At 42.2% G+C, this 14,182-nt stretch overlaps 1 protein-coding gene across 2 annotated transcripts in view; it reads right to left on the bottom strand.

Annotated features, from left to right (window-relative positions):
* Window positions 1-14,182, bottom strand: part of gbe1b (glucan (1,4-alpha-), branching enzyme 1b) — a 93,122-nt gene that overhangs the window by 19,680 nt on the left and 59,260 nt on the right. For both annotated transcript variants that reach the window (XM_083772883.1, XM_083772884.1), the window contains 2 exons: window positions 6,664-6,848; window positions 1,997-2,127 (listed from right to left, as the gene is read on the bottom strand). In XM_083772883.1, coding sequence (XP_083629009.1) covers window positions 1,997-2,127; window positions 6,664-6,848 — 316 coding nt within the window. The remainder of the gene's footprint in view (window positions 1-1,996; window positions 2,128-6,663; window positions 6,849-14,182) is intronic.

Here is a 14,182-nt window from a genome sequence, read left to right as displayed (position 1 = left end):
CCAGGGAGTGTGTGTGCAAAATTTGGCATCGACCGGGTTAACGGTGGCCGAGATTAGCTGCTCACGGACACACGGACACACACACGGACACACACACGGACGGACGGACACACGGACGGACGGAGTGCAAAACATACTCTCCCCACATGCCTTCGGCCTGGTGGAGACAATAAATGCAAGTCTTCCCCAAGCCCCCCACCTTAAGTTGCTGCCATATTTTCATCCAATTAAATGCACATCATTTTTTACATTTGAATTGTTCTTCATATGGGCTGATTTGAAAAAGTGCCATCAAATTACCTGAGCCATAGCTGAAAAAGCACTGCAATTTCCTATCCATCCAGAATACAATGTATTGACATGATATATTGTGAGAACCAGCTAAGACTAATATGCTTTATAATAAATCCAAATCTGTAGCCTTTCTGTCCCCATTCACATACCTAATCATTAAGCCTGCTGTAATCACAACTATGGGACTCATTACATTCCTCTGTGCTGCTCTTTAGGAAGACAGACAGCCTGGCTGCTAAAGAGAGTACTTTCTGAATCACTGCCTTCTGCTATTATTTCTCTCTAATAACATCATGCCACTATAAACAACCGACTCATGTCTCTGTTGACTGCTAAAATTGTATCACAAAAGGATATTCCTCAGAGAAAACACCCCATTAAAATCAGGGGTCAATGCAAGTCACATTTACTTTAAATCTAAATAAAAAGCCTGACACAATCTTTACATTTCATCATCCATTCCCAAATGCATACATCTTCTCAAAAGATGATTAATTGGTTCTAAAGGGCCACTAGTTTATTCTACTCACAATCCATCTATTATTGTGTGGGCGGCATGGGTAGAGTGGCCGGTAGAGCAGCCGGATGAGAACAGGCTCCCAGTTCAATCCCTTGAGCAAGTCACTGAACCTTTAATTGCTCCTTATGAGCAGGTTGGTCCTTGCATGGTGTGTGTGTGTGTGTGTGTGTGTGTGTGTGTACGTACGTGTGTGTGTACGTGTGTGTGTGTGTGTGCGTGTGTGTGTGTGTGCAGTGTGTGTGTGTCTGTGAATGGGTGAATGTAATGCACAATCTATGTAAAGCGCTTTGGATAAAAGCGCTATATAAATCCATGCACAATGATGATGCACAAGTTGTCAAGGCGCACCGTTGCTCCAATCCACCTCAAACTTGATTCAGGGGTCTACCATGACAATAGACACACCAGAAAAAAGAAAAGTACAAATATGTGGTGCTACAACATTGTTATAGCAGTGGTTAACACTTCATAATGGCCATTGGCTCTGTGACCATTGCTCTGATCAGTGCAGGACTCAATACAAAATGTATTGCATATGTAATATGTATACAGTCCTGTATTGACTCTGATCAATACAGGACTAGATTTGAAAGCTGCGTAGGGCACTGCAAATGTATTTATCAATGTACTGTATATTCTCTTCAAATGGTCAATCTGTCTGAAACTTCCATCAGAATTTGGCAACTTTACAACAAGCTATAGGAAGGAAATAGTAACTTAATACTCAGTTCACTTTGGAAATGAAGAGAATATATGAAAATAGAAGTACAGTACAGTTTTTCGCCAATCCTAAACCGATTCCATGCATGTGGCGTCCTGATGTGGGTGTGTCAGCAATATTCTGTTTCAGCACAGTGTGCAAGTCTGACAAATGACAGCCATATACTGCAGTGTTGTGATTTCTTTTTGTTATTTTCTGTCATCATCAATTCCCCCATGTACACCGTTTTTGCCAACCACACTGTTGGCCAGGGGAGGGAACGACATGCCTCCTCTGACACACACATGGAGCCGTTTGTACAGGGGTAAGGGTTTGCAGTGATAATGCATTAACCCCAAACATTTTACTTTACTACAAACTGCAGTGTGCATTGCAGGTTGTCAATCCATAGCAAGCATGTGATAAGATAATCAAATCATCAAACATGCATTCACATGTACAGTATAGATGTAAAAGGATACTTTCCAGAGGCCTCCACTGCCACCCTGTAGCCCTGGTAGCTCTTAGTGGGATGGAAGTTGAAGATAAACAGCACATTTGCCCTCTCAAACACAATGACTTTGTCTCCTTCATGCTTGGCACTGACAAAGGCCTAAATGGGACAAAGAACAAAACAAGTCAAGTTATTATTACTTTATGACAGTGGTTATCAAATCTTTTCATTTCCAGGACCGCCAAAACTATCTGTTTTTGGGCACTACAGTATGTGAAAATATCTTTTGCCAGGGACCCAGGGCCGCTGCTAAGCATTTGGGTGCCCTACGCATGATATGGTATGTTTATAATGTTTGTGCACTTTGAGAACCACTGCTTTATAAAATAATAATCATCTTCCACTTTATTATTAAATACAACTCTATTTTGGAAATGATCATTATTGGATGACATTTGCAAACATTTTGAAACCATTTCAAAAATAGTGAAAATATAGATAATAGTGTCTATGTTTGCAGACAGACAAGGGAGGCCAGAAGAAGGTCAGTAGACCGAAAGCTTGCTAAATAAATACATTGATTGGGCGCAGATCTGAGTGTGCGGAGCTTCCCTTTATTTTTCTCAGACAGACAAGGTATAAAATTAAGTGGTTAAGTGAGGTGAAGGCTGCAGTACAAATTGTGTTTCCAATCCAAATATACCGGCTAAAACCATCTATACATCTAATTTCAGGTGACAATCATCAGCTGAGAGCAGGTGCTCAGGGCAATGAGAGGCACAAGCTGTCAGCCTTGGACAGCTGCAGATGATGAAGCCACCATGACTCTCCTGTGGAGCTGTAGTAGAGATTATCAATGTCACACAAACCCCTATTTTTAGCGATTTGTTCCCCCAGCCAATTTTCAGTGGAGAATATTCAAATAATGAATAGGGAAATATGCCCCTTGACAATTGGACTGGCAGAGTCAGATGTTGGAGGTTACAGGAAGAGGTGGCAGTCTTCAATCTTCAAGCAAACTCTTTTTACATGTTCCTCCTTCCCCGGAACACCGGGTTTTCAATGCATGGCCGGGTGTGTTTCATAACTGGCTAACTGCATCTTCAAAGACATTAAACTGCTTCCAACTGTATTAAATGTACAAATGCATATTTTATTCGTTTAGCTATATATATTATATGCTATTCATTCAGTTAATCATTAGCATAAAACCATCCTATTTTTGAGTTCATGCATCTAGTGATGCATGAACTGTAGTTACTAGCTGTAAAAAATAAAAAAATAAAAACATATATATATATATATATATATATATACACAGTATAATAAACGATGAGACCAAAATTACTTAGTTTTCGTATCATGAATATTTTTGAGATTTTCTCAAGTTGGTTCAAGTCAACTTCCAATAAAAGTTACTATAACTAACAGATTGTGTGGCCCTGGTTTTGCCCTAGTGGGACTGATTGAGGGTACTGTAAGTCGGAACTTGATCACCCCGGCTGGGTCGCCTGAGTGAGGGGTATGATGTTGGTAGACCCGAAACCCTGTTGACCTCAGGATACATACGTCCCAGGTGCATCCATGCAATGGATTTTTTAGTTATGGAAATAAGTCAATATTACGGGTCAGCTGTTGACAGTTCTATTATGATGGTCGCACTGACTCAAACATCTAATTGTCAAGTCACAACCCACCTGCTGGGAAGCACCAGTGGTATAAATAGAATATGAGCATAAACAGAGGCCTCCAGATGCCAGCGACCACTCAGAGAGAGAGAGAGCACAATTCTGTCTAGAGTACATCACAGCAGGGCACTGGACGGGGGCTTCCAGTCATGTACATTTGCCCCTTTGAAGTTCACTACTACACATCTTTTCAGGAGGCCAGACTGCTTAGAGAGAGCACTGGTCTGTAATACATCACAGCAGGACCACCAGTGATGTTATCTCTGAACTAATGGGGATTTTGGTTCATGTACAGCATTTGCCCCTTTGATATTCACATCTTCAAAGTGGCAAGTGCATTGTGCACTTTCACGTGACATCGGCGTGTGTTACACTATATTCTTAACCACTTATGCCCCACTTGAATTATTGTACAATGGTGAATTTTTGAAAACCTTTGAAAATATTTGACAATACAGAGACAAAATAGGGATGCCAGGTTGAAAGTGGTAAATTCACTAGTTCCTGTAGCAGCAACATTTTCACTCAGTGCCTCACCCCCCTTTGAGCAATGCCATTTAAATATACTGTAGAATCAAGTTATAATGTAGATTATCCTCATGACAATTCGTGTTGGGTGATGTTCTGCAGCTTTAAAATGTTTATTTAACAATTATTAAAAAAAATCCCATTGATATACAGGAGGGAGCTTGTTCAGGGTTGCAGCAGGACAAAGTTGCAACATGCACAACATAAAACATAAACAAACTATAAAAACAGAGTATGCCATCAGAGAAAACAGAATATGCCATCAGCTTTGACAGTAAACTCCTGGAAGACCAAAGTGTGATCACGTCCTTAATCTGCAAGCAGCACACATGAAGGCCCGTTTGCCAAGTTAAGTTGGAGCTTTAGGGGCATTAAGTACTGTATCAGGGAGACTCGCTTGAACGCAAACAGTAGATAGGAGGGGCTATAATGGCTAGAGAGGCCATCTGGTAATCAGAAGGTTCGCCCTCAGTCAGTCCACCCAGTCTATGTGTCGAAGTGTCCCTATCTGACCAAGACAGGGACAGACAAACTAGTAACTGCTCCCCCGGCACTGTATCAATAGCACCCACTTCTCATAATATTTCGTTATGGTGAGGCAGTGACAAAAAATATCTCACACGGTATAAATTACAAGATGTCAGAGTAGTAAAGACAACTCTTTTTGATACAAAGACAGTCATGGCGGCAAGACTAACTGTTTCAGGAGAGGAGAAAAACGTTTTTTTTTTTTTATCAAAGAATGAGTTAATAGCAGAGACTAGACTCTTCACATACTAGAGCATGTCTGAAATAAATGTCAAGAGCATGTAAATATGAAATAAATTCTTAAACATGTATCTAGGTGTAATGTTAGAGTCCAAAGAAATGAACCTTTCAAGCCTGTTTTCTGAACTCTCTGTTTTCTGCAAGACATTACTCTATAAGCCATATCTTCAAAACTGGTGGGTGAAACTGAACAACCAATATGTCAATTTGAAGCTATGATTCCCTGCTTTCACATGACATGACAAAACGAAAATTAAAAAAATCTCAATGACTTATCCTCGGTCAGAATCGGTCACATATGTGGACATATACTGTAATGTTGTAAGATGATGGAAACATTCCATTCCACACCTTACAGTATTTAGGTCATCAGCACTGGGTAGAGCATGACCAGACAATGATATAACGTACCCGTTGCAGTGCATCCATCTACTGTACATGGCTTCAGGTGAGCAGTATGGAAACAGGCAGGAAGGAGAACGCCTGAAGTGTATAGCAGGGTCAGTAATGGTGCCAAATGTATGTTCATTTCCCGCCAGCCGCCTCCTTGGGGATGAGCTTTTCCCGCAGGGAGAGTAGAAACCAGCCAGCCAGCCTGCCTGCCTCTCCCTTCCCCATACATCTAATAAGGTTCATCTTCACCCAGTGGTGAGAGGCCCCACACGTTCAGAGAGTCAGAGCACACTTTTGATTGATAGACTAATATGCGGAAATGAGCCTTGTGAACCAGACATGGTCCCAATTAAGTTCTCTGATACATTTCCCACTCCGATGCGTCCGTCTGGCTGGTGTGGAGAAATAGGTCAAAAAGTAACACAGTAAGGTGAAGTACACAATACCAATCCTCAGTGTTATGTTATTGTATCCATTTGTAACTCTAACCCTTTGGTTATAATATGTGTACACTCTCAGAGTTAAAGTGTGTGTAAATTATATATTTTAGTTAAAAATATATACCTACAGAATTTAATCCGATCATGAGATAGAACTCGACAATGATAATTATCAGGTTCATTGTCTCGCGAAGACTATGTTTTTGACCCTGTCCGTCCGTCTGTCTGTTACCAGTTAATCTCCGGCACCGTTCGCCAGTCCCTACGTCCCTGCATTTGACGAGCCTTTGCCATGGTTATTTTTGAATCAATTACACAGACACGCTTCTTGCATCATCCCATTGCAGTGCCTTACCACCATGCTACATCATCAACACATGTATCAATCCAAGAGCCATAGAAAAGCTGAAATCCATTACTGTTCACTTTGACAGCAGCCAGAGAAACAAGACATTTCCAAAAATGAAAGCTCCACCTGTCTGAGAAGTGCTCCTCAATTTAGAGAAACAGAAAGAAAAATAAAGGCTAAAGGTACTGTATACCAAACGTAGCCTGAGAGTAGAATTACAGAGAACATGAAACAATGGTCGATAAGCTGATGCATTTATGGCCACAACTATTCTGGATGTAATTGAAAAAACCCTACAGTATGTGATAAAAACAACCACACCATGTCCTTACACAATACGAGTGTGTGTGTGTGTGTGTGTGTGTGTGCGCGCACGCGTGCACGTGCGTGCGTGCGTGCATGCATGCGTGCGTGTGTGTGTGTGTGTGTGTGTGTGTGGGGTGTGTGTGACGCAGGGACGTAACAGCATACACCTCTTGTGGATGTGTGAGTGCATTCCGGTAGTATGTTGTGTGTCCTACATACTTACAGGCATGCCGGCCAGCCAGCCGTACTTGTCCTCGGTGCGGTTCATGTCCCGGTCAAAGGTATAGAGTTGAATGTAGCGGAGGTGATCCGTTTCCAACAAGTTGAACTGCCGCCGGGCGTAGTGGTAACTCTGACTGTTCCCTTCTCTGGGGAAATCTAACCACTCTGGATGGCCAAATTCATTCCCTGCAATATAGGAGAGACTATTAAAATATGTACATAATGAAACAATGGGGACACCTTCCCTATCAATTAAGACGCCATACTGTTCTGTGCATTTTGTACCTTCTTTATGGCATAGAGTCGAGTCATCTAGAATAGATGAATGTGTGTGTGTGTGTGTGTGCGACTGTGACTGTCCACGACTAATCTCACAAACCATTGGACTGATCAGTGCCAAATGTATTGTGCCAGTAGGCCAATAACGTACATCCTCAAATATTTTCTCCATAAACTGAATTCTGTGTGAGGTTTTTCCTCATCTATAGGCTACTATAATTTATAGTTTGTGTGTGTCTGTGTCACTCTGTCCCAGGCATAATTCGGAAGGCATCAGACCGAAAGGTCTCAAACTTACAATGGGGCTCCACAGGGCGCGTCAGCTTCGCGTCTCCGTCACCGTCAGGGAATGTTCCCTTTTTAATCAATGAAGGGTGGCTCCACTGCCCGCGTTGTGTTGCGTGACTGCATTAAAATTGCCCCGGTTCTTTTTTTGACGCACGCGACGGAGACGCAATGCGCCCGGTGGACTGGAGCCCCACAGTTAGCATGTGTGTCTCATATGACCCGAGGTGGCAATTCGGACAGACCAACAGTTTCTGAGAACAAAAACTACCACAAAGACAAGTTCTAACTCGTTTTCGATGAATACATTTAAGTTCTGTACTATCCGTACTGTATATCTGCATGATGAAGCACCTGCCACATGTCACCAAATATGCCCTTTAAATCCCCAAGGAGATCTTTCAAGAACAGCTAATTAGACAAAACAAAACAATGGTACATTTTGCACGAATTAAACCCCAGGATCAAAATGTTTTCAAAACATTTATGCCAAATTAATTCACCAGGCGTTATTTTCTATAATATCTCTCAATAAGTTCAATGCTGGAACTTGGAAAAAACTGCAGCTATTCATAAGCCCGACACCAGTAATTCAAAAAGAAAATGTTGAGGAGAACTATCTTTTTCTCTGCCTACATTAAGACTGTTGATTGTACACGCTGAATCAAAAGAAACCAAGAAAAGAAAAGAGTACATATATAAAACTAGCAGTAAAAAACTGCATCACAGAAGGAGCGAAAAAGGAAAGCTCCGAGACAACAGCACAGTCATGTCATCCCAAGGGATGAGATAATGAAGCCGTCATCAGATGGCAAGACAACATCATAAAACAACAGTCAGGATAATTGAATTCCAGGGAGGGAAAGAAAGGCTTTGACAAGCGGAGGAAGTAGCATGACTATAGAATATAGAATAGTGTTTATTCAGTGCTATGGAAAAGCGCAGGGATGAAGTGGAACGGACGAGTGACAGCTAATTTGAAAATAAGTAACAAACAATAAGCCACCATGGGCTGCCAGTTGAACAAGCATGACGCAGTGCATGCCTAGGAATTAGGACAGCTATGAAGTGAGGGCAGGCATGGATGGAGGGAGGGAGCAGTTGAGTTAGTGAGAAAGAGACATCTTTCTTATGACTGTCACTGTATGCAAATAATACTGTATAACTCTCACACTAATGAAAGAAATGTCAAGAAGAGAATTAAACCTCAGACTAACAACCAAAACAGAGGGAAACTAGAAAAAGTGCAGTCTCCACCAGGTCAGGAACGTTTGTTGTGTGCGTGCATTGTTTAGTATTGAGCAATAGGGCAATGTTAAAGGGTGGCATTTGTTCCTCAATGTAGTGGAAATGTGTGTGCTAAGTTTCACAGCAATTTGACGCTGCATTCATGATTTGAGGATGACAATCTTCGCCAACCACAATAGAATGTAACTAGATAAAGAGCCCCTCAGGGCACAGGTCTCCACCAGGGCAGGTCAGGTTGTGGCCTCTTGGTGGCGCTATTATAGGCCAATGTGAAAAGGGTGCCATTTCTTCTTACGCCTTGGATGGCAATAGGCCCTGCGGTAAGCCCCGCCCGCTCGCTCAGCTGCCTCGATACCGTTGTTAAGCAGGACAAACATCAGCGAACCTCCATTGAGGTCCGTGTTATGTCGGCGTTTTTCCGAAGAGGAATAGAAGCATTCATATCAACAACATTCATACTATAATAACGCCATGGTGAAACGTTGCTGTTGGGCGTCCTGCAACAGTGCTTCATAGGCACCCAGAACGTTTGGGGCATTCTCTTTTTATTCCTTTCCCGTGGGTGCGCACAATGTTTACATTCTAGAGGAGGAAGCGGCGGTGGCGTCACTCGTTCACCCTCCCTGCTACTATCATACTAGTATTAACGTCAACCTTTACTAATAAATGGTTAAATCAATCGTCTAATAAACAACAAACAACTTACCATGGAGCAAATGGTGTGCTTTGTAACTTTCTAGTTGCCACTTGCTTGTGTGGACGGCAGCCACATAACTGTCTTCAACCACAGGCTCCAGTCACGTCCCCTCCCACTGCGGTTCAGAAAAAAAAGAACGCTGCTTACCCCCCCCCCCCTTCTGCATCCAAAAAGTGAAGGTCCGCTAATGGTCTAAACTATTTTCTTTGCCGTTCCTAAATTCAAAATAGTTTAGACCATTAGCGGACCTTCACTTTTTGGATACAATGTGCAGAAAATGGTAAGCAGCGTTCTTTTTCTGAACCGCAGTGGGAGGGAACGTGACTGCATGGAGGCTGGAGCCTGTGGCTGCCGTCCGACCAACACAAGCAACTGAGCGTGGAGATTAGAAAGTTACAAAGCACACCATTTTGCTCCAAGGTAAGTTGTTAGTTGTTTATTAGACGATTGATTTGAACATTGTTTAGTAAAAGTTGACGTTAATAGTATGATTTAGTAGCAGGGAGGGTGAATGAGTGACCGCCGCGTCCTCCACCTCCAGAATGTAAACATTGACATGTGCATGTGCGCACCCACGGGAAAAGGAATAAAAAGAAATGCCCCAAACGTTCTGGGTACTTATTAAGCGCTGTTGCAGGACGCCCAACAGCAACGTTTCACCATGGCGTTATTATAGTATGAATGTTGTTGATATGAATGCTTCTATTCCTCTTCGGAAAAACGCCGACATAACACGGTCCTCAATGGAGGTTCGCTGATGTTTGTCCTGCTTAACAACGGTATCGAGGCAGCTGAGCGAGCGGGTGGGGCTTACCGCAGGGCCTATTGGATGATTTTGCTCCAAAAACGTGTTTTGCTTGTTTAACATTGGCAAAAGCCAATGTTGGCCAATTAGGATGGAATATGAAATATCAGACAGATCCGTCTTGAAAAGATAATAAATATTAGAAGATATTTTGAGTAATTCTACTAATGCTACTAATTTGCCAGAAATGTATTATTTCCATTAGTTGAAAAGGATGCATATTTACAATTAAAAAAATGTTCTAGCCCACTAACATCCAATATTTAGATTTAGTAGAGGCAGGTAATAAAATTTGAGTGTCATGCAGGAGCCCATGTTACAGCGCATGCAGTATAATGTATGCAAATGACGGATTCAGATCCTACTGGAGTGATCATCTTGACTCAAGAGTAACCTTGAATAAGATGATATATTGTCTTAGCCCACTTGGAAAAGCAAGTAGGTATGAACGTATGATAGCGAGGACTGTATTGATGGGATTGAAGGGATGTCAAGGACAGAGTGTGAGATTGACCACCTTCCCTGAAGAGACAAAACACATGAAGATTCCATAAGCCTGATTTATGCTTCAGCCACATGTTTTGTTGAGCGATCTCATAGCACTTCATCACCAAAGCAAAGATCAGGCTTGAGAATTTGTCCAAAATGTAACTATGCTACAATACTGAATTATTATACTGATGTTGTAATATTGGCATACTGGCATAGTAGCATACCTGCACATATTTGGTAAAGGACTCCACTCGTAAAGTACCACCTAAGGTTATGAGCCCCCTGAGCGGCACGCATGCACGCTTTGATAAAAGCTTTCAAAATAACTTCACTTAATTGGCTGTATAAATTCACTAATCTCTAAATTCTGTGTATTTTCACTTCCCCAATGTTACAGTATGTTAGCCACATGGAGTTGATCTCCAGTCATCCAGTCCATTTAGTCTGTGACTGTTTGCTCCTCGGTTCAGCTGTCAAATGTGCCATGCACACTTCCATCAGCTTTTACCATTTCCTAAAGCTGTGGCCATAGTTGAATGGGCAAAGAGGCCGTCTGGGAATCAGAAAGTCCCCGGTTCGCCCTCCGGTCTATTTATTTATTGCTAATTTATTCGCACAATAAAGACAGTACAAAAAAGGCAACATTATTAAAAGACAGAAATAAGTGCAGGTGAGACCGTGAGAAAGGAAACTCATATACATAGGTCTTATACTGTACCTATGGTAGGTTCTCACCTAAAACAAGTCAGTGGGGAGGGGGGGTACTACCTGTCAGTGGGGAGTGTTGGCTGATGAATGAATATCAACATCCTAATACATCCTAAAACAGGGGGGTCTAATTATGACAGGCAATTCCTCCAGTCAAAAAAACACTTTGTTTGAAATAGACACTCATGGCCCTATATCATCCTTCCTGGGGGGGGGGGGGGGTAACTACCTGTCAGTGGGGAGTGTTGGCTGATGAATGAATATCAACATCCTAATACAGGGCCGGGGGTCATATTACGACAGGCATTTCCTCCTGTCAAAATATGACCCCCCCAGTCAAAAAACACTTGAAATAGACACTCATGCTTTCCAAGGTGTGATTTGGGGTCCTAAGGATGAATACAAAATGAATATCAACATCTTAAAACCAAACTGTTGAATTGTGGGTTTGAGTTCACATGCCCTTTTGGGGGGTAACTAGTACTACCTGTCAGTGGGGAGTGTTGGCTGGGAGGAGGAGTAGGACTAAGGCCCTATACGTCCTCTCTGGGGGGGGGGGGGGTACTACCTGTCAGTTAAACATATAATCAAACATATAATATAGCTGCAAGAAGCAGGGCTAAGCAATAAGAAAATAAATCACACCTGTGTGAACTGAGCGGTGCAGGCTGCAGTTACAGTGCTCAGTGTGAATGGTCACCCAGCGGTATTGGAGCTGTCTGTACCCCAAACAGACACGCTTATAGGCCCTCATTTATCAATTCGGTGTACGCCAAAATATGGGTGCACGCCGGATTTACCATTTCCGCAAAACCTTGAAATTGAACGTGTGCCAGGACAAAAATCATGTCTGCGCAGGGAGTCTAATATACAGTAATGTCATAAACGTGCATGCAGGTCACGACAGTGACATAGACAGACAGAACAGGAGCGGAGGAGGAGATGCAGCTATTTGCAAAACAGCACTTGTCACAGGCTGTGCGTGCGTCCAAACTCATTGCAATGACGTGAGCAATGTTATTTAATTAATGCTTCACAGAATCACAGGTTCAGGTTTTCGTTCACTAATCTTGTTGTATATTAAATTAATAAACACTTTAATAATTATACAACTAACAACACACAGTGACACAGTGAAAGTTGCGTGTGCATGCTTGCGTCTGTGCGTGTGTGTATGAGAGGCGGGCAGCAAGGCAAGCGGGGGAAACGTTTTTATTTACTTTTTTCGTCATGTAACTATGGTTTCCAAGGTCATACTGCAATTGTTCATGTCGCAAAAACGAGGGCGAGGCTTAATTTCATAGGGCTTGCCAGAAAGATTTTGGCCGTCACATTTATTAACGTCGGAACGAAATTAAGGAAGGATCAGCTGTTTGCGATCACTTTATAAATGCCGTGGCGACGTGGGTGTACTACGAAACCTACACTCGAATTTTGGGCAGATTTTACACTCACAAAATACACAGTGTGTATTTTTGTTATTGTTGCATTCCTTGGCCTCTGCTTGCAGCGATGAGATATATACGTTCTCTTCAACTAGGATTTCAGGTAATAGTCTATAGATTGTGTGTAGAACGTTGCATGCAAATTGCTCAAAAATCCAGAAAGAAAATCTGGTTTAAGCTTTTTTCAAACTTATCAAAATGGGAGAGAATCTGAGGCCGGAGCTTACTGGTCAAAGTGACACATGGCTTTTGGCCAAACGAGGCATGAGTTATGCCTGTTCAGTTTTAATTTTCAAACGATTGCTACATTATAGCACCCTTTGGCCAATTGGAGTAAGACTGGTTTCAGCCCCTATTTGGCATTATCCTCTACCATACTGTAAAAAATTAATAAAAACTATAAAAATTAATCATAAATATATACGAAATAATTATGTATTATACGTAAATAATGTACTCCCGTTGTAAGTGCTGTTATTAAAATGTTTACTTTAAAATGGCTAAAATACAACAATTCATGGTCATAAGTTCATAAAGGATAATTCATAGCAATTTCATGATGTACAATAAATATGTGGTCCATAATTGATTTCTTATGAGGTTAAAAATGTAAAACATGTGATGATAACTTTCTGAGGCACACAGTTCAGTGTGTTACAAACTTTAACGTCTGAAGCCAAAAACAGACGGTCAAAAGAACATTCTAAAGACTATGAAACACAAGATTCAAGGACCTTTTCCACGACAAGCGGCCAACGAGGTATTATTATATTTAGAATTTGTATTTGTTGCGTTGTTTGTTTGACGGACACGTTCATCTGCGCATCGCGCATTTCCTCGTATGTTTTGTTTGATCAATATTTGTATTGTGATGCACTTCGCTGATTGCTTATGTGTTTTGTGTGAACATAGTTCTCACGGCATGGAATGGAGGGATGAGAAGAATGCCTGACAATAAATGCCCGTTTACAAAGAACCCCACCTGTGTCGTAAATGTTGTGAGAAGAGCTACAGTGAGAACTCGACTGCTCAACGCGGGTAGGAGAGACGACAACCTCCGCGGGTGACAACGCAACGAGGATCTTCAGATACGCAAAGCCCACAAAGGTGTCGGCATAGGTTCAAGGCTCAAGGTTCTTTATTATTTGTCTCCCGAGGAAGAAATTTGTCTTAGACAAAGGGCCCGCATACAAGCGTTTCCCTTATGTCCATGTCGCCGCAGTGCAGCGCCAAATACATCTTTCTTGCATCATAGAAAAATAAAAATAAAACATAGAGGGGGGGGAGGTAAGAAGTCATCACATCACATTTCAAGTAAGATGATAATACTCGGCTGTGCAGGCACGTTTCTGGGTGGGGGTGGCGGGGGCTTGGGCCAGGCATAAAAAAGCTCTCCTCCTACGCAAGCCATCGAAGGGATGAGCTGCGCGGGGGGAGGAAAAAAAGATACCTAGCTGCAGGGGGGGGGGGGGGGGGGGGGGGGGGGTAGAAGGCGGTTGTGTGTAAGACATGTGTGTCCATGAGAACAGTTCGGTGGAAAGTTCATTTCCCATGTGTTTGT

The sequence above is a fragment of the Protomyctophum parallelum genome (assembly GCF_964188405.1).
Source record: "Protomyctophum parallelum genome assembly, chromosome: 9".
NCBI classification, from domain to species: domain Eukaryota; kingdom Metazoa; phylum Chordata; class Actinopteri; order Myctophiformes; family Myctophidae; genus Protomyctophum; species Protomyctophum parallelum.
Note: the sequence above shows the minus strand (reverse complement) of the source record. Positions and strands in the feature narration are given on the sequence as shown.